Source organism: Odocoileus virginianus, chromosome 20 (genome assembly GCF_023699985.2).
Source record: "Odocoileus virginianus isolate 20LAN1187 ecotype Illinois chromosome 20, Ovbor_1.2, whole genome shotgun sequence".
NCBI lineage: Eukaryota > Metazoa > Chordata > Mammalia > Artiodactyla > Cervidae > Odocoileus > Odocoileus virginianus.
Genome location: NC_069693.1, coordinates 22084217 through 22103194, shown reverse-complemented (window position 1 = coordinate 22103194; position 18978 = coordinate 22084217). Strand labels below are relative to the sequence as shown.

The 18978-nt window shown below is 52.0% G+C and overlaps 1 protein-coding gene across 1 annotated transcript; it reads right to left on the bottom strand.

The window, feature by feature from the left end:
* Positions 1-1629: 1629 nt before the first annotated feature.
* DHX38 (DEAH-box helicase 38) lies at positions 1630-18951 on the bottom strand. Its single transcript, XM_020882294.2, has 27 exons — positions 18817-18951; positions 16419-16760; positions 15871-16058; positions 15085-15189; positions 14374-14521; positions 14152-14270; positions 13959-14035; positions 13358-13513; positions 12699-12860; positions 12395-12502; positions 11963-12075; positions 10358-10495; positions 9817-10003; positions 9487-9672; positions 9003-9143; positions 8556-8666; positions 8349-8465; positions 8056-8163; positions 7555-7667; positions 6646-6854; positions 6402-6556; positions 5850-6005; positions 5616-5750; positions 5285-5410; positions 4692-4787; positions 3184-3305; positions 1630-2123 (listed from the first exon to the last, which is right to left on the bottom strand). Exons 2-27 carry the CDS (start codon positions 16739-16741, stop codon positions 2039-2041), a joined length of 3684 nt encoding a protein of 1227 aa, XP_020737953.1. The 5' UTR covers positions 16742-16760; positions 18817-18951; the 3' UTR covers positions 1630-2038.
* Between the last annotated feature and the right edge of the window lie 27 nt (positions 18952-18978).

The following is an 18978-nucleotide window of genomic DNA, read 5'->3' as shown; positions in this document are numbered from 1 at the left end:
AGTCTATAGAAAATTGAAATATTAATGTGAAAGTCACTCAGTCATGTCCGACTCTTTGTGACCCTATGGACTGTATGTAGCCCACCAGGCTTCTCTGTCCATGGAATTCTCCAGGTCAGAATATTGGAGTGAGTTGCCATTCCCTTCTCCAGGGGCTCTTTCCAACCCACGTCTCAAACCCAGATCTCCCATATTGCAGGCAGATTGTTTACCGTCTTGAGCCACCAGGGAAGCCCAAGAATACTGGAGTGGGTAGCCTCTCCTTTCTCCAGGGAATCTTCCCAACCAAGGGATCAAAAATAGAAAATTGAGAGAAATAATAATAGCCAAAGGTAAAGTAAGAGAAAGAAATCAAAGAGCTTATATTTCTGGATGAGGGGAGAGGAAAAATGAAGGAAGAAATCCACTGCTGCTGCTTCTAAGTCACTTCAGTCGTGTCTGACTCTGCAACCCCATAGACAGCAGCCCACCAGGCTCCCCCATCCCTGGGATTCTCCAGGCAAGAACACTGGAGTGGGTTGCCATTTCCTTCTCCAATGCATGAAAGTGAAAAGTGAAAGTTGCCCAGTCTTGTCTGACTCTTAGCGACCCCATGGACAGAAGCCTACCAGGTTCCTCCATCCATGGGATTTTTCCAGGCAAGAGTACTGGAGTGGGTTGCCATTGCCTTCTCCGAGAAACCCACTAGTTGGTAGCAATTCTTAAAAGCTTTTTATAATTTTATTATTTGGCTGTGCTGGGTCTTCGATGCTGGGTGGTGGGTCTCCGTTGCTGGGCACGAGCTTTCTCTAGTTGCAGCAAGCAGAGGCTACGCTTTGTTCCAGAGCACAGGCTCTAGAGCGATGGCTCAGTGCCCTGTAGCATGTGGACTCTTCCCAGAGCAGAGATTGAAACCGTCCCCTGCACTAGCAGGCAGGTTCCTAACCACTGAACAACCAGGGAAGTCCAGCAATTCTTTAATATCTTGCCTTCCTCCCCAGCTCAACTAAAGCCAAGAAAATGCTCTGCTGATAGCAGCAATCTGTCATAGAGGATGCCCCTACTATGACCTGGGAAGGGCAAATAATGGAAATGCAGTGTGAGGCAGGAATGATGGGCTCGTCTGGGTGGTGACCCAAAGGATCAGATACACAAACCATCACCTCTGCACACTGCAGAGGCTGCCTAACATGAGAAAAGACTCGTGATTCCAGTGAAGGAATCACCTTTTACATGAAAATCCATAAGCAACATCTTAACGCTATTTTCCATCGATACATAGTACTATCATAAAGTTAGAAACTTCTGCCATTTTAAACAATAGGGTAGCCAACCCAACCATGGGGGAAGGGTGAGTGGCTGCTCGCCTTCCTCCCACGCCTGGCCAGCAGGGCCAGCCTTGCTCACCAGCCTTAGGGGCAGCCAGGCACCCTGAGAGCCTGACCCACCTGGTGCTGGCACCCGAGGCCGAACTCCTTCCCTGTCAGCTGAGTTCCACCCCCCTGACCCCTCCAGGCACTGCCTGGAGAACAGACACAGGGAGAGCTCAGGTTCTAGGAGGCCCCGTCTAAGGAAAGTCACGCCGGGGCTTGCCTGTTCTCTAGCGTGTGATTCAGGGCAGTGAGGGGAAGAGAACCATCAGAAATACAATAACATTTTACAAACAATAAATTTATTTCCAAATCCTGAATTATAACCAAATTATAATTCCCTCTAGGTCTTATTGTGCTGTTTTACACAAGAACTTTTTAAAAAAAACATAGTCACAGCCATGTCACTGATACACCAAGTGTCCTGGGACAATCTATTTGTATTTGGTGGGTCCGGCCACCTCTTGTGGTCCCAGCAGCCACTCTGCGGCCCCGCGCACGCACCAAGGAACTCTAGCCTCCTCTGTGGCAGAGCCTGGCCTCAGCAGGGGCCCTGGGGCCATGATGTACACAGATGAAAGCTGTGTGCAGGTATTTTGTCAAAATGGCCTGGGTTGAGAGGGTTTGTCGATAGGCCGGGGCTCGGAACTCAACACCTGGCTCCCCTCCCCTGCAGAGACAGCCTCGGCTCAGAGCCCAAAGCGGGCTGGCGTGCGGCGAGGGGTCATGGGTTCCCCCTGCTCCTTCCGACCAGGAGTGTAGATCTTCGTAGACCTGGAGACACAGAAGAGGGATTAGGAATCACACTGCGACTCACTTTGCCCAGGACACACAGTAGAAATAGGAGCCTGAAACCCGGCGTTTTTAACTGTGTGTGAGCAGGTTCCGGGGCTGCAGGGTCTTCTCCCCTAACGTACTTCCACTCCCCTTGCCTTCCCTATCTGTGATTGGGAGCAGAATGAGATGGGCCTTCTTTCTTATATCCACTGAGGCATGCTGTGAGATGGCTTTATTAACAAATCCTTTCATACCCCCTAGGTGAGCTATGGGCTTCCCTCGTGGCTCAGCAGTAGAGAATCTACCTGCAATTTAGGAGACTCAGGTTTGATCCTTGGGTGGGAAAGATCCCCTGGAGAAGGAAATAACAACCCACTCCAGTATTTGTGCCTGGAGAATCCCATGGACAGAGGGGCCTGGCAGGCTACAGTCCATGGGGTCGCAGAGTCAGACACGACTGAGCGACTGAACAACAGGTGAGCCTTGGAGGAGGTCTCCCCTCCGCCTCAGCAGGCCACCGCTCCAGCTGAGGCAAGGCTCTGTCCCCACATCCTGGAGGTTATCTCTAGACCCTGGGAATTTCCCTTGGCCTTGGGATCCCCAAATTTGTAACAAGTTGATGAGAAATGAGGGTGACCCTGGGTACCCCCCAGCTGGCAGGTGGTGACTGAGGCTCTGAGGGCAGTCTTGCTGGGACTGTGCCCTTCACCTGTGGGGTCTGACCCAACTCCAGACACCAGGGCAGACACAGGGGCCCATGAATCTCCCTGCCTCACCTCTGAACCAGGATGCCCAAGCCCTCGCTCGCTGATGAGGCTGTGAGACCCACTCTGCATTCCAGCCCACCTCAGGCCCCACCACAACTTAACAATGCCAGGAGTTGCAGCCAGATCACCACCCCTTGAAAGTGTGTCCAGAATTCCTCCATGTGACCACAGTCAACCTGTCACCAATTCACCTCTGCATGTTTAACTTCTCTTAAATCACGGCCTCACTCGGGGCCTGGTGGGTCCAGCCACGGGCCCCCTCCCAGCCCGGGTCCTGAGGCCGCACTCACCTGACGCTGCCCAGCGGGCTGCGCTTTTCCTGCTCCTGCCGCCGGGCCCGCAGCTGCTCCTCAGCCAGGGCCATCTCCTCCTCCATGGCGGACGCTTCCTCTTTGGCCCGCCGGCGGTTCTCCTAGAGAAGGGAGAGGTACTGGGGTCACTGAGGACCAGCAGTGAGGAGGCCTGGCCTGTACCCACCCCCTGCTGCGAGCCAGGCACGGTGTAGACTGCACCAGCTGCCAGAGACAGGGCCACACAGCACCAGGGCCGAGGCCTGCTTTTCTCACGGAGCCAGGACACACCTGGGAGGACTGCGTCCCAACCCCAGCACGCCTCAGCCCCCTTTCAACCTGGTAAGTGCTTACGCGCTCCTACCAAGTTCACAGCCATGCCAGGACACACGGGAACAGGGAAGGCACAACGTCTGAGTGGAGAGGACGGACACGGGAAAGCAAAGGTCCATGATCTCATGCAACCCTAAATAATGGATTCTGGTGGTGGCCACCAGTGGACACTGAGATTGTCAGGAAACTGAGGAGCAGATAGAGAACTTATAAGGGAGGGATCAAGTGGAAACGCTGAGCACCCTTAATGTCATCAACAGGGGGACCAGAGACCATATGTGCCCCCTGACAGAACTTAAGAGGAGGTTTACAGCAACAGATGCATTTATGCATTCCTACTCCAAAGAGCTGAACCTGAATCTAACCAAGACTTTAGATTAATGACTAGTTTACAGAAAACACATGGGATAGAGGCACGAGTTAAACATTCTGAGGAACCCATTAGCCTAAAACTATGTGGAACATCCTACAAGATGACCAACCTGTTTTCCTAGTAAGTCAATGCCATAAAAATGAGAGGGGGCAGAGCTCGTTCTCGAATAAAAGACTTTATAATGACAAATCCCAACATCTGGATCCTAATTCAAGCAAAGCAATTACAAAAAAATTCAAAGATAATTTTTTATCTTTGAAATAAAAAGGGAAACCTGACTAAGAACTGGAGACTTTGGTGACATTAAGGATTACTTTTGTTGAGTGATGTTGGTGTGGAGGTTATGTTTTAATTTTTGAAAGTCTCTTTAGAGACCCCTATTCAAGTATTTGAGTGAAAAACCACAATGTCTGGAATATGCTTTAAAACATTCCAGGAAAAAGATCACTGTGTGTGGAGCAGGGTGTATGGAGAGGTTGGGAAGAATGTTGATAATTACAGAGGCTAGGTGAGGAATCTGTGACTCCTTATACTGTTTTTGTCCACTTTCAAAGATATTTGGACTTTTCAACAATAAATTTTTTTGTTTGTTTGTTTTGTTTGTTTTTCAAGGCTCAGCAGACCAAGCAAACGGAGTGGGTGGGAGAAGCGAGACAGGCTAGGCTGCCTGGATCACAGCTCTTATGTCCGACAGAGAAGTAAGGGGAAGCCAGATGATGACGTGTCTTTAATACCAGGCTGAGGGGGAAAAACGGACCCCAGAGGCACACGGACCCACCCCAGGAAAGCACAGGACCCTCACCTGCCGAGACTTCCCAGCCTGTTTCACGCTGTAGAACATGGGGCCCAGCTCTGCCAGCCACTCTCCGTCCACGGCAGTCACACACTGCATGTACTCCTGCAGCAGAAGAGCCGCCAGGCGAGGGTCACGGACACACCACTGCTTTGAGCTGTCCCTCCCGGAGTGGTTCCTCACAGGCAGAGCCCTACCCCCAGCCTGCCGGGCTGGGAGAGGCAAGGAACAGCCACAGACACTGGCCTTCTAATCCCTTCTCCCATCCAAAATCCTCCATGCTTGTGAGAAAGCCCTGCAGTGTCCAACAGAATAGGCCCAGCCCCTCAGAAAACCCTTCTAACAACACCCAGAGGGGTTGCTTGTCCCAGGCAGCGAGCAGGAAACAATCCAGCTGGCATAACTGAGGCCACTGGAACCTAGAGGTCAATTAACTTCCCCAAACCTCCCACTGGAAACCAACCTCAATTCCCCTCAAAGCAGCACCTGTGGCCCCAAGTCCCCCAAGCTCAAAGCTCACCCCAGAAAGCAGCCAACGGTTACAAAGCCCTAGCCCAGCCAAGCGGGCTGACGTCATGCCAGCTGCCTTGGAAAACACTCACCTTGGTGGTCATGACCAACTCGTGATACACGATGTAGTCGGGGGTGTAGCCCATTCCAAAGAGGGAGCTGGTAGGGTGCAGGTGGCAGGGCATGCCTGTCCGGATGTTCACATACTCCCCGATTCCCTAGGGAAGAGACCCAACAAGTGGCTGCCTCAGCAAAACACTGTACGTCTGGGCAGCTCCCCCACCCCTCAATGCTGCCCTGACACCAGCTTCCCGGGGAAGCCCAGATCTGCAGGACTGTACAGTGAGAAAGGAGAACTCTGTGCTCGGGCAAAGTGTCAGGCCAGGAAGGGGTCACAGCTCCACCAGGCTCCTCCGGGCTCACCTTGAGCTTGGCTGCCTGGTGGAAATAGGCGGCACAGATGCACTTCCTGACGATGTCCCAGTCAGTGCCGCACGAGGCCAGGCTCATCCGCTGCTGCACCATTATGTCCTTGAGCTGAGCCCGCACCTCCCGGACCTGGGGCAGGACGCAGGTGGTCAGGGGTGGATCACCCCCTCCTTTCCCAGCAGCTCATCCCGCCTCCCAACATCCTGCTCCTCTGGGCCACAGACTCACCTTCCGCATGGCCTTGGCGTGGATGAAATGATCGTTGCACCAGATGGTGGAGTAATTGTTGTTCTTCCACTGCAGGTAGACGTTCAGGTAGCTCAGGTGGTCACTCTCAGGGACTGCGAACTTCTCCCGGATTTGATCGCTCTCCTCCTCTCGGCCCTGGGAAAGGAAACGGGAATCCAGGCCGCTGAGAAGAGCTGTCTCAGGCTGTCACCTACCCGCCCCCCCCAACTTAAAACACATCAATGTGGTGCCGGACGATATAGCAAACACAAAATTTGTTTATAACAAAATATTTATTCTAAGATGCGAGGGCAACCATCCTAGAAAAAAAGGCTCTTGCAGAACATTCCCTGAGAACCACGAATCTAGCCCACCCCTTCCCCCGCCCCAACCTGCTTCACATAACACAGTAAAATCACTCTTCGGAAACTCCGCTTCCACCCTCTCCGTTTCATCTTCACAACAGGGGACCCTCTCCCCTCTCTCAACCTCCCTCCAGCCCATACACTCCAGAGACCCCTGGGAGGACAGGAGCCGGGCAGAGCCTCCCACCTTGGGCCTGTAGAAGATGGCCGGGACCGAGAGCATGGAGACAATGAGCAGGATCTCGGAGCTGCAGCCCATGTCACAGGACACGATGAGCATCTTGGATAGGGCCGGATCCAGTGGGAACTCCACCATCAGCCGCCCTGTCGAGGTCAGACCACCTGAGAGAGAGGAGCGGACACAGTCAGCAGACACGCTGCTGTAAGATGGAGAACCCAGGCCCCAGAGCCCACGGGGCCCTGCCCAGCACCTGTGTTGTCCAGGGCCCCAAGGATCCAGAGCTGGTACATGGAGTTGAGCATGTTGTCCTCCGGGGGTGGGTCCATAAAGTGGAACTGGAGCAGGTCCTGCACCCCCAGGGACTTGAGCAGCAGCACCACGTTGGCCAGGTTGGTCCGCTGGATCTCGGGCACCGTGGTGGTCAGGAGCTCGTTCTTGTAGGCACTCTGGGTGTAGAGTCTGCCAGAGAAAAGACCCAGTGCTGCCACACCTGCCACCACAGGCTGCCCAGCTGAGTCCCCGGAATGCGCCCAGCAGCCTAGGTGAGCCCACCAGCACCGTGGGCTTGTGCAGCCGGAACAGCCAGTGCTGATGAGAGGTAGGGAGGAGAAGGCCTCATTTCTTCTCCCAACTCCCCTTGTCTCTCACAATCACAAATCTCCACCTATTTAAAACTCACTCGTGCCAATTCACCCTTCTGCGGGAGTCTCTTATATAATTGTTTCATTTTTGGAACCATTGAGCCTGGACTAGAATTATGGCTGAGTTATAATTTGTTTATATTTTTCTGTATTTTCTGAATTTCTATTATTTTTAAGTCAGAACCAAAAAAGAGAGAATAATTAGAGCAGTAAAAAAAAAAGAACCAGTGATATAATTTGTTCACATTTATCCTCTAAAGAGAGACGCACTGTAATACTGGTCATCCACTGCAGGGACATTCAACATAGGTCCTCCTGAAACACAAGGCCACTTGGACCTCAGGGCTGCCTGGTAAGGTGACTTCCACTCAGCAGCGTGTGACAAGAGAACCAACAAGTGGCAGCCCCACCACTGGTCCCCAGCCTCAGGGATCACCCCTCTGCAGGAACGAAAGCCATTCCTGCCCACCCCAGCCTGGGCTCCCACCCTGGAAAGCAGGCAAGCACAGCACTCCTACCTGAAACACTGACCTGGGCCCGTCCTGCCGGCTCTTCCCGACCGCTGGTTGGCATTGGCCTGGCTGATGGGGTAGATCTGCAGAGCATCCATGCCAATCCGGGGGTTGAAGACCTAGGAGGGGGCAGAAAAGACCTGATTAAGGACAAAGCGAGGGGATAAATGGGAGGCAGCCTTGAGACAAAGAAAACCTTTGGCTGCTACACGCTACAGAATGAAATGTCTCAGTGATACAGGCAGCCATCTTCTGGAGTCAGGAACCTCAAGAAATTTCCCCTCATCACCAGCTCCACAACCTTTATCAAGTTAAACTGTCCACCCTGAGTTATCACAAGGATTGGACGAATCAGGAACATGGCAAAATTAGCACTCAGAACACCACCTCCACTTCCACAAGCAACCGCTGTTCAAGGTCTGAGGACCCAGGTCCTGCCTTCCCACCTCCTAGGCCAGGTGAGCCTGCATGAAGGCCCAGGGCCCCACTGCCTGTGTCTCCTCTTACCTTTAACTTACAGTAACCGGAATCGATAACAAACATGATGCCATCGACAGTCAGGGAGGTCTCAGCAATGTTGGTGGCGACAATACACTTCCGGACGCCATCCGGAGCCTGGAGTCAGACAGGGCATGCAGGGAGGGAAGGCTGTAGGCTGGCAGGTAGGAGAGACCCCACAAGAAGAAGAGCACACCCCACCCATGCCAGTAAAGTAACACCCTCTCCCTCTTGCCCTCCTGGGGGGGAGTCTGGGAGGTTCCCAAAGTGGGGACCCAAACCAGACACTCCTGCCGTCTCACCTTCTGGAAGATCTTGGCCTGGAGGTCAGAGGGCAGCTGGGAGTAGATGGGCAGCACGGCCAAGGCGGGTGCGTTCTCCAGTTCTTCCAGATGCTCCACAATCTGATCTGAGGTCACCTGAGAGCAGAGAGGAGTCGTCAGATGCCAGGGCCCCCGATCCTCACCAAGGACCCACCTGCTCACCAAGGTCACGACCGAGGCACGCACCTCAATGTCCTCTTGGCCAGGCATGAAGATGAGGATGTCCCCAGGGGCCCCCGACAGATGCACCTGCAGGGACTGCTTCACCGCGGCCTCCACGTAGTCTTCCTGCGGGGTCTGCAAACCAGCCAGGGGCACCATCAGAGGACATGTGGGCCAGGCCCCCTCTGGGAAGCAGCAGCCCAGTCCCTGGTCTGGGGCCAGAGCTGGGCAGGCTCTCGGGGTCGTGCACCTGCAGATGGGCCTTATGGCCCTCCCTGGGTCCCAAGCCTCCACCCCAAAGAAACAATCAAACCAAATGTCCCCAGAGTACAGTCTTTCACCTCTAAGCCCAAAAGCCGTGGGCTCCCATGGTGCCCATAAAACCTTTCCCACTCAGTACCCCACCCCACACCCTCCACCCGGCTCTTCATCTGAGGTCGGGGTCAGTTAAGAAAAAAAGGGCCTTGGTACCTTGCTGAAGAGAATGTCCACAGGGAAGGTACGACCAGGGATGTGGAAGATGGGGACGTTCCCAAAAAAGGAGGCAAATTTCTCTGCGTCCATGGTGGCTGATGTGACAATGAGCTTCAGGTCTGACCGCCGAGCCACCACCTAAGAGAAGAACTCATTCAGAGGCTTCCCCACGGGTTCGGAGCCCTTGGCTTCTGCCCTCCAGCCTCATCAGCATCACCACCAGGTGAAACAGAAGCCCAGGCTGACGGGTGGCTCGTTAGATCTGTAATAGTCCTAAAGGCGGAGTCACAGAGCCACAGCCAGGAGGACCACGAGTCACTTGGCTGAGCTGGAACGAGGTGAACCAGCGCCGGGCAGCCAAGGCCTCAGGGGCAACTCGGGCCTGTCAGAGGCCCCCTAAGCTTCCCCGGGCTAGACCCCAGACATCTCGTCACTGACTCCCAGCCCCACAGGCACAGAGGCCCAGACCCGCAGCCCTCACCTCCCGGAGCAGCCCAAAGAGCACATCGGTGTTGAGAGAGCGCTCGTGGGCCTCATCCATGATGATGGCGCTGTAGTGATCCAGGTCCGCTTCCCGCAAGGACTCTCTCAGCAGGATGCCGTCAGTCATGTACTTGATCAAGGTGCTTTCTGAAGTGCAGTCTTCAAAGCGTATGGCATAACCCACCTGGAAGCCAGAGAGAGGGCTCAGGAGCTCTGGGCACCCACACACCACTGCACACCCCCAGCTGGGTCTAGGCCTCAGCGGATCAGGTCAAGTGACAGAGGCCACAGGTATGAAGTACACAGCTCAGCCCTCGGGTCCACTCACCTCCTCACCAAGGTTTCCCCCCATCTCTTCACTGACTCTCTTGGCCACCGACATGGCGGCCACACGGCGGGGTTGGGTGCATCCAATCATCCCATAGTCCGTGTAGCCGTCTTCATGCAAGTACTGGGTCAGCTGCGTGGTCTTTCCACTCCCTGTCTCCCCAACCACGATCACGATGCTGTTGTCTCTGTAAGGGGGAGAAGAGACTGGTGAATCAACACGAGTGGAAGGCCACCTGTAGCCCCACCTGCAGCTATCCAAGGAGCGTGCTTGCTCAGAAAGGAGGATTTCCCTGGGAAAACAGTCTCATATTGAAATCCTCTGAAAAGTCTAAAAGACAGTAAGGTTGAAAGAAGTGCCATGCTGTTTCATGAGGCCATGTTGCTTATTTCAAGCAGAGTAGCCTGGGGCACTCAGGAGAGGGGAAAAAAAAATCCTTTCCTCCTCCACCAAATGTCATACCCCAAAGAAAAAGAACCACAGAGCACGCACAGGACACCTGACCCACTACTGGGGTCCCATCCCCGGGTTGGGGAGTCACCTGATGATCGTGAGGAGTTCCTGCTGCACGGCGAAGATGGGCAGGTACTGCCGCTGCTCCAGAATCGACTTCTTCTTGGCAAACTCGCTGCTGGCCTCGCTCTTCTTCTTCATGTGGTCGGCAAACTTCTGCTCTGTCCTGAGAACACACCGCATGCGGCCTAAGATCCCTGCACGGTCTCACACATCTTCCCTCCTGACTGGGCTACTGCCCTGCTTCCTATGCCTGGAAGTGAGAACTGCTCCTAACACGCAGCGAATCTTTGAGATGTGAGGGCTGCCAGCTGCTGCTCATCTCCTCTGGCCTAAGGGACCACACTGCTGTCTAAGCATCCATCATCCAAAACCTGCTCAACACCCTCGGGACAGACACCCGTGGAGGGCTCAGAAGAGCTGCAGATCAGCAAGTGTGCAAATCCTCTGCCCTGGAAGAGTCCACCCAGATGAGGAGCTCAACTGCACAGGCCATACCTCATGTAGAACAATCTTGGGCAATCTCAACACCACACTTAAAGGGCTGGAAGGAGGAGTCGTGGTAACAGTCATGACCAAGGTCAGACTCCCTCCCGCCTCTCAGCAGGAGAGCAGACTCTGTAAGGCTTTAGCTTCAAACTGTGAGAACAGCCCTACTTGATGTTACTGATATCTTCCACTAAACGCACTGAAGGGTCCTACACACGTACATTCCCAGGCCACACAGCAAAGACATCCCAGTCCCACCTTACCTATGCAAATCTACAATCTATACCCATGCCTTCCCCAGGAGACTTTTCCTCCATCAGATCAAGCCTGTGCCCTGTCAGCTTCGCATTTCTAATGCCCCAGTCACTCCTGGTCAGCTAAAACTATACCAACAGGATTAAACTAACTGGAGACTAACAAGGCTGATCAACAGCACCAGCTTCTCATTTCCCACAGTGGTACACAGAATTATTAACTGAGACAACAGTTTGGAAGGACTTTAGAGTGTTCAAAGGATGAGCTTCAGAAGGGACATCTGAGTTCAACCACCTACATGATGAGGGAAGCGCAATAAGCAGTCATCCAACATTGGCTTAAACACCTCTGTGAATGGGAAAGCTCTAGCTGAGAGGACAACCGTTTCTGTTTTCAAACCTCTGTTAAAAACAGTGTCTTTCTTAGACTGAACTAAAATCTAAGGGGGCAGAGCACATGTTCCCACACCAAACATCTAAAAGGCTCTCTAGCAGAGCGGCTAAGAGCATGGGCTCTGAAGCTAGACCATCTGGGTGGGATCCTCACTCCACCATTTACCAGCTGGGCAACCTCAAACAAGTTACTTAACCTCCCTGGGCTGCATCGTCCTCACATGAAAAATGGGAAAGATTACACCTGTCCCACGGGACTGCCATTGAGAATCCAGTGACCAAGTATCTGTGAAGCATGTGGTGCTACTTGGCACAGAGGAAGCACCTATGGTGGCAACGGAGGCAGTTGGGATATTATCTCGAGAAAGGTGAAGACAGATCAGGGCGAGGGGACCACAGATTCCCAAGTGACGTCATACTTGTATTAGTGAGTGACAAGTCATATCAGTCCCCTTAAAGCCCATCTTCAGAGGTGCTGGCTGCCATGAAACTCCTACCTGTAGTCCACTTTCCCATCCTCAGTCAGAGATTTATCCGGCTCTTCTTCTTTTTTGACACCCATTATATCTCCCAGTTTGGTTCCAGCCAATTCCCAATGTTTGTGTTGAGCCTGAAAAAGACATGGGAAGTCAGTCTGCTCCATCCGTGATGGAAAATCAGTCCCGTCTGACAACAGGCTTCCTCCAGCAGCAGTAAGTTCCCAGCAAGCCAGGCCCTCCTCCCACCTTCCCTGCGAAGTTCCCGAGGCCCCAGCCCTGAACCGCCTTAACCAAGCCCCGCAAGAGGAACATGTGCCCTCCCCCCAGGAGCTGACATGTGCTCTGCAAGTTTCCTCTAACTGCCAAAGGAACCCTACCTGTGAGATACAGCATAATCCTTAAAAAGAAGACCAAAAAAAAAAAAAAAAACGGAGATCCTCGGGCCCCAACCTTTTTGCGCTCCTTTTGCTCCCTGTGCTTTCGCACTGTTTGACTGCCTTTCCGAGCAATAATGGCCAAGTCTGAAGTGGCGTCCTTGACTGGAATCACAGGCTCCGGCTGCAGGAGGTTGAGGGAAAAAGCAGAAATTCCACACTGATCGTTAAAACTCAACACGAAGATCCGCTTCGTAACGGCAGTGGTAAAGGAAGGGCTGCCACCCCTCCCCCGTCATGATGGGGCCTTTTCCTCTCCTCCTCTTTCCCTGTCTTTCCCCACTTTGGGTTCCTCCTCTCTGACTACAGAGGCCCCCCACCTGCTTGGTGAAGACGATGCGCCCGTCCAAAAAGGGGGGCACCAGGTTGTGCACCATGAGGTGCACCTTGGCCGCGCTGTCCTCCTCGAAGTCCTCGTCCACCTCCAGCCGGTGCACCACCCCGCTGGTGAGCATGCGGTTGGTCTCCCAGCGCTCATTGTCCTGTGAGGACACAGCGGGAGGAGGCCATGTTCAGGCTGCAGCCGTGCAAGGTCGTCCTGAAAAGGCCCAGGCGAGGCCACGCAGCAGATCCCGAGAGAAGGGCCGTGGGGATGTCACCAGTCTCTGGACCCTGCAGCTCCTTAAGACGGAAGAGTCCCTGATCCCAAATCACTTGCAGCGTATTTTCCCAGAAGCCACCTTTTATGTCTAAACCGGAACCTCTACATGGACGCACAGAGGGGCCGTCCCGCAGTCCCACTCAGAGACACACAGGACACAGAGCCAAGCCCACCCTCTCAGCTCCCATCAACAGCTCCCTCCAGGAAGCACCGCCAAAGAGCAAAGTCGGGATGTGGGTTTCCCCGCCCACCCCTCGGCTTCCAGGGGTGTCGCTCCTTCTGGGACCTCAGCTGTGGGGAGAAGAGCCTTGCTGGCGGCAGGGCTGTGACCGGCCACTACCCCAGTGGAGTCTGCCCGCCGCCCGCAGGCAGCCGCACCTCATTGATCTGTCTCCGCTGAGCCGAAATGCGCTTCTGCTTCTGCTTGTGCAGGTGCTGCTCCCGCCTCCTCACGTAGTCCTCGGAGGAGTAGGCCAGGGGGTTGTGGAACTCATCGTAGCCCTCGTCCATCATGTACCAATCCCGGTCGGCTTGCTGTGGCGCAAGAGACAGAGCCGTGAGAACAGGGCACAGAGTGTATGTGCAAGACAGGGACAGAAGGGGAGGAGATGTTTGGCAAGAAGTCACTGGTGCAGTGGAACAACTCAGGAGAGGCCACCCTGCTGGAGGGCCAGCTGCCTACAGGAGAAGTGCGGTTTGCAGCCCAGGCCACCGTGATGGCACTTCTTAGGTTTACCACACAGTGGCGCCAGCTCGCAGAAGTTAGGTCTGATCTGCACTTCGTGAGACGTTTCACCAGGGAGCCTATGCCTGGAAAAGGACTCCAGGGCTTCAAGACTGAACATAGCTCAGCCTTCCCGAGACTGTCCGGTTTCACCAGAGTGTCACCCATGGCCCCTGTACTCTGACACCCCTGTCACTTGCTCACTGAAAGACGGCCACCACCCCTCATTCAGTCACTCGGAGATGTATTTCTTACCCTCTGGTCATCTTCCCACTGCTGCCGTTCCTCTTCTGTGTCAAACGAAATTCCTTCTTCGCCATCCTCACGTCTCCCTGCAGGAGAACATGTAGCGGTTCGGTGTGCGAGGCCCAGCTTGTCCCCAGTGGCCTCACACAGACCAGCCACACCAGGAGGAGCGTCCCACCCTCCCACTTTCACCCCGTCTTACCTCGGCCCCTGGACAGACGTGGGGTGGACCCCAGATGTCTTCTGTCATCGGCCCACTCGTTGTATTTGTAGGATGGGGTTGGCAGAGGGGTGTCGTCTGAGTACCTGCTCCTCACAGACCTGGGAAACAGTAAAACCAGCTTCACTAAACAGTCACTAAGCTGAGACACGTTCCCAGCCACCACCCGCCCGCCCAGCCCCAGTCACGCGCACAGAACATCACCTGTCCCTGTCTCGACTGGACGGCCGATGACTCCGCTCGGAATCCCGATAGGAAGGAGTGGGGGAGGGCGATTCCCACTGTGAGCGCTTAGAGGAGCCATAGCCACTGTCCTCTTCCTCCCAGGTAGACCGTGAAGGGGTGGCAGCATCTGGGCCACAAAAGACATGAAGTTCAGCATTTACTTTAACTCAGATATGGCGTCAGAGTCATTAGGGGAAAATCAGTTGGCCAAATTTCTTTCTTCTACTACTTATAAACTCTGCACCTGTTTGCAATGGATATGATGGGTTTGACAGCTTTTAAAGATATCTGAATTTGAAGAGTTCCATTTTTCATCTGTGTTTATAAGAACATTTGAAGAAATATCCAATTTTTCTCTGCAAACATATCTCTATTGAATATATGTATTTCTTTATAATTAACCCTTCTTCTGCCCCTACCCCACTCTCACTCCCCCTGCTCCCCACCCCCACTCCCTATTCTTTCCTACCATTTCAAAAACTGGCCACTCAGCAAATGGGCAAGTTGCATTAAGGGAGCATATCAGTTTCCAAAGAAGTCCACGGCCTTCCCAACTGAATCAACCAAGTATTCCAAGTCACTCATGGTGGAATTAGGAATTCCGACCCAGTTCCACTGAGGATGGGAGTCACTCACCCTGCCTCTCATATATGTGGTTCTCACAAACCACCATAAGCAAGCTCGGACTACCTTTAGGCCGGTGTCGGGGGCTCTCTGGTTCGTTTCTTCTGCTGCTGCGATCAGACCCTCCATCTCGCTCCGATCTGCCGCTGTGCCTACTTCTGTCCCGCTCATCTGTCGGGAGTCACCAGCAGAGCTTAGAAAACAGGTGCCTGTCCCAACTTCCACCCATCTTCACCCAAGAGAAAGGACAGGCCTCCCCACTCACTCACAGGAGCAACCTCACTGCTCTAATGCGATCCAGGGGCTCCTGAATCTCACATATCCCCATTCTTTCAAAGGGCAAAAAATAGTTACTGGCTACAAAGTTTCAAACTCACAGTAACAGTTATTTTCCTGCAAGAATTCAAAAAAGAATAGTTACAAGTCTGTCCTGAATAACTATTTAGTAGTTACAAGTCTACAAGCTACAGACCTCAAATATTACCAAGGAAAGCCAGCGTTGGACCTTATGTCTAGCTGTGCTCCACAGCACTGCCCTTTTCCTCTCACCAACACTACTGTCAACTGGTTTCTCAAACATATTACCCACTATCACCTTTAGCACCAATTTTTAAGATAAAACGCAAAGAACCACACACTCAAGCAAAGTAGCTATGTTGCAAGTAACATTTCTTTTCTTAGGCTGTCTGCTTTTCCCAATACCAGCAGGGTCAAATACCCAATACCACCAGGCCGACATGAAAATGGATCTCCCTAATTGACAGGCATTATAAAAACTCCCACGACAACAAAAAGGCCAATGTGTTACTTTGGGTGCCTAGCAGGCCCTAGGAACTCTGCTGGGCAGTTTACCTCTGTCTCTCTTGTGGTCACAATCTCGATCCCGTGACCTCTCCTTCTTCCGATCCTTTTCTTCTTTGGACGAGGCATAGACGCCATGCTCCCGCCTCTCCCGCTCTCTCTGCCGACTGCGTTCCCAAAACTCTTCGCTCACACCACCAGGATGGGATGGAGTCTCCACCCGGGCTGATCGGTAATGCCTGCAACATGGAGGACAGCTGGTGAAGGGCTCAGTCAGAGAAGAAAAACCTGCCCCAAACCTGTGGCCATGACAAACAAGCAACCCGGTCTCTTCCACTTTATCTCCCTGGTACGGCAGGCCTACATATGGCGACAACCATAAGCAGTTCTAACCCCCCATCACCTACTCTTTAGTTGCTTTTGACAGTTTCCCCAAATCTGAAAAAAAAACCCAATTCCTACCTAGCCTCAATGTTATAGAATCCTAGTAAAAATTAAGTCCTAAATATCCAATAAGAAAACTGAGAGATAAACATGAGACATTATTTTCTGGCCTCTATTTTCATTCCCTCTTGGGCAATCCACCCAAATGCTTTTACCTGTCTTTTCGGCCACTTCGGCCAGCCTGGTCACTGTCTTCGGCCTCAGCATCCCTCTGGTCATCCTTGCTCTCTTCCCAGTCCTTGTACGAAGAGATTCTGGACTTCTTCTTGTCCTCGCCATCATCCTTCTCCTCTCTCTCCTTCCTCTTTAGGGAAGCCAACAAGTCCAGTCCCAGCAATGAAGGGCGGGGTGCAGGGGCCTTGAAGACATGCTGCTCACTAGCTGCACTTTTGGTCTTAAAAATAAGACCACCAACCTGAGAGTCCACATCAGTGCCTTCCAATCGATGGATCGAGGCATCCTCGCTGCTGTCCTCCATGACAGGTTCCAGGATTTCCCTGCAAAGAAAACAAACCATTTTCCATCGGACATAAGAAGGGAAAACACTTGGCTCCACTACGTCCCAAAATAACTGTAAATATATGAATATCTGGTGGGGGGGGGGCTGACCTCCCCCTCAAGACCTGGATTCCTTTAGTTACCTCTTTGCAAGACTCTTCCATCAACTCATTGACAATCTTAATCTTAAAAGATCTTTCTATTTCCACCCAATACACATCAGAAATAGATAAACACACACACATGCACACATACACACCCCAAGATCCAAGAGGGTATCATTCAGACAAGAACAGACCTCACTAAGGAGCACTTACTAGAGCAGGACGGCATCTATAAAGGGCGTGTAGGGAAAACACTAGATCTGAAGTCAGAAATCTCAGTTAGAGCCCTCTCAACATTTTCTACCCATGTGATCGTAAGCAAATAGATATTAATCTTAATCTTTGGTTAGGCATAATTCTATACCTGAGAAATGGAAATACTTTTTGCTCTCTTAAATCCATAAAGTTACTGTATCAAACAACAAAGTATATGTGAAAGCACTCACTCTGTAACCACAAACAGTTACATAAACATCATTGTTACATTATTTCACTTGCTGTGCTCTTGGGTACTGACTGGGTTCCTCACCATTTTTTACAGAAGTTCTTCCTACTCTCTACTCCTTTAGACTACAGATATAGTAGAGTAGAGCTGTTGAGCTATAAGGCTACCATCCATATGATCCATTCTTCAATGAGTTTTCTGGGCCAGTTTTGTTTTGTAGAGAAGAATTACCTCACAGCAGTCAAAATCTGTTTAACAACAACTCAAATTCACCAAAAAAAAAAAAAAAAAATTGGATGAGAATCACCAGGCTAAGAAGTGGTGTTTCTGAAAAGTACTTAGGTGACTGTAAGATTTCCTGGCACTCCACTCATAACAAACTCCTCTTTACCTCCCACTACACACCATCTGCTTATAAACATATCCCATTTTGTGCTTGAATAATTTGCCCCATTCCAACAAGTCAGTGGAGCAAAGAACTATCAAGAGAACCACCAGAACCCAGAATGTTTCACACAGCTCTAATTAACATGCACACTTCCATAGAAAAATATAGCCAAACAGACTGACACACAATATGGACACAGAAACAAGAGCTGCATTTTAGAAAATGCCATCACACAGAAGAGAAATGGGAAAGCTAACTTTTAGTGACATCTGTACTCATGGGAGGAAATCTACACGGGAAGGTAAGATATACATGCTCTGCTCAGTAGTCTGAACTAGAAAATATACCCATAGAACCGTCCTTTTATGCAGGAGAACTTTGTCTGTCTTGTTGACTGCTATGCCCGGTGCCTAGCAAAATAAACATTTGAGGAATAAATAATTTTAAACTGATTAAAGGAAACAGGGAGCCAGAAATCTCTAGAGACAGCAAAGAAAGGTGCCAAGCAGTACAGGAAAACGAGTCTAACAAAAGGACAACTAGTGGCTGAGAAAAACAAGAACTTTAAGTGTTGTCTTCTGAAAAAGGATTAGTGGCAAAGAAGCCACAAGAGATACAAGAAAAATAATGAAGAAAGAAACTGCATACATTCATTCAACAAATGCCTTCAGTGAGCCAAGCGCTTGTTCTGGGCATTAGCAATAAAAGACCAAAACAAAAATCCCAATCTTTTTGGAGTTGACATTTTGTTAAAAGATATCGCCTGGTAGAGATACCACTGTGACAGAGAAAGAGAAAAAGAAAAGAGCCCTTCTGGGCTCGGTGTCCGTCTGGCAGTGGGATAACGAGAAGGTCTAAGGACGTGGGCGGGGTGACTCCCGGCCAGCATCCCTGGACCTCTGGGAGGCCGCGTCAGTGTGCACGATCTGACCCGATCAAGGAGAAAGGCCGGGGCCGGCAGAACCTGAGCAGCATCCCTACAGTGAGTAAGGCAAGTTGGGTGACAGGAACAAGACTTTACAAGCCCGGGCCCGAACTTGAGCGAGAGGCCGAGATTCGCCTCTTGGAGCTACCACGATTGGCGAAGAAAAGGTCGGAAAGGAAAAAGGGACACTCACCTCACCAAGCCTGACTCTCAGGACCTGCTGTCCGGGATTCTGGGGCGCTGGCGCCGCCGCTCCTCGCTCAGACCGCTTTGAGAGCCAAAATCAACTACATGAAAGCGACCATTATTGTCCCATAATACTTTGCGCAGCTCCTTCTATCCAACCAAAGATACC

Bases quoted from the DNA above. Each gene is read 5' to 3' on its own strand.
- DHX38 (XM_020882294.2), bottom strand. From the start codon at position 16,741: ATGGAGGACAGCAGCGAGGATGCCTCGATCCATCGATTGGAAGGCACT. The intron at 14,271-14,373 runs GTGATGTTCTGT...ACTGTTTCCCAG, and splicing joins TCCAGTCGAGACAGGGACAG to GTCTGTGAGGAGCAGGTACT. The intron at 3,306-4,691 runs GTGAGGGTCCTG...TCCCTTCTCTAG, and splicing joins AGGCTGGGAAGTCTCGGCAG to GAGAACCGCCGGCGGGCCAA.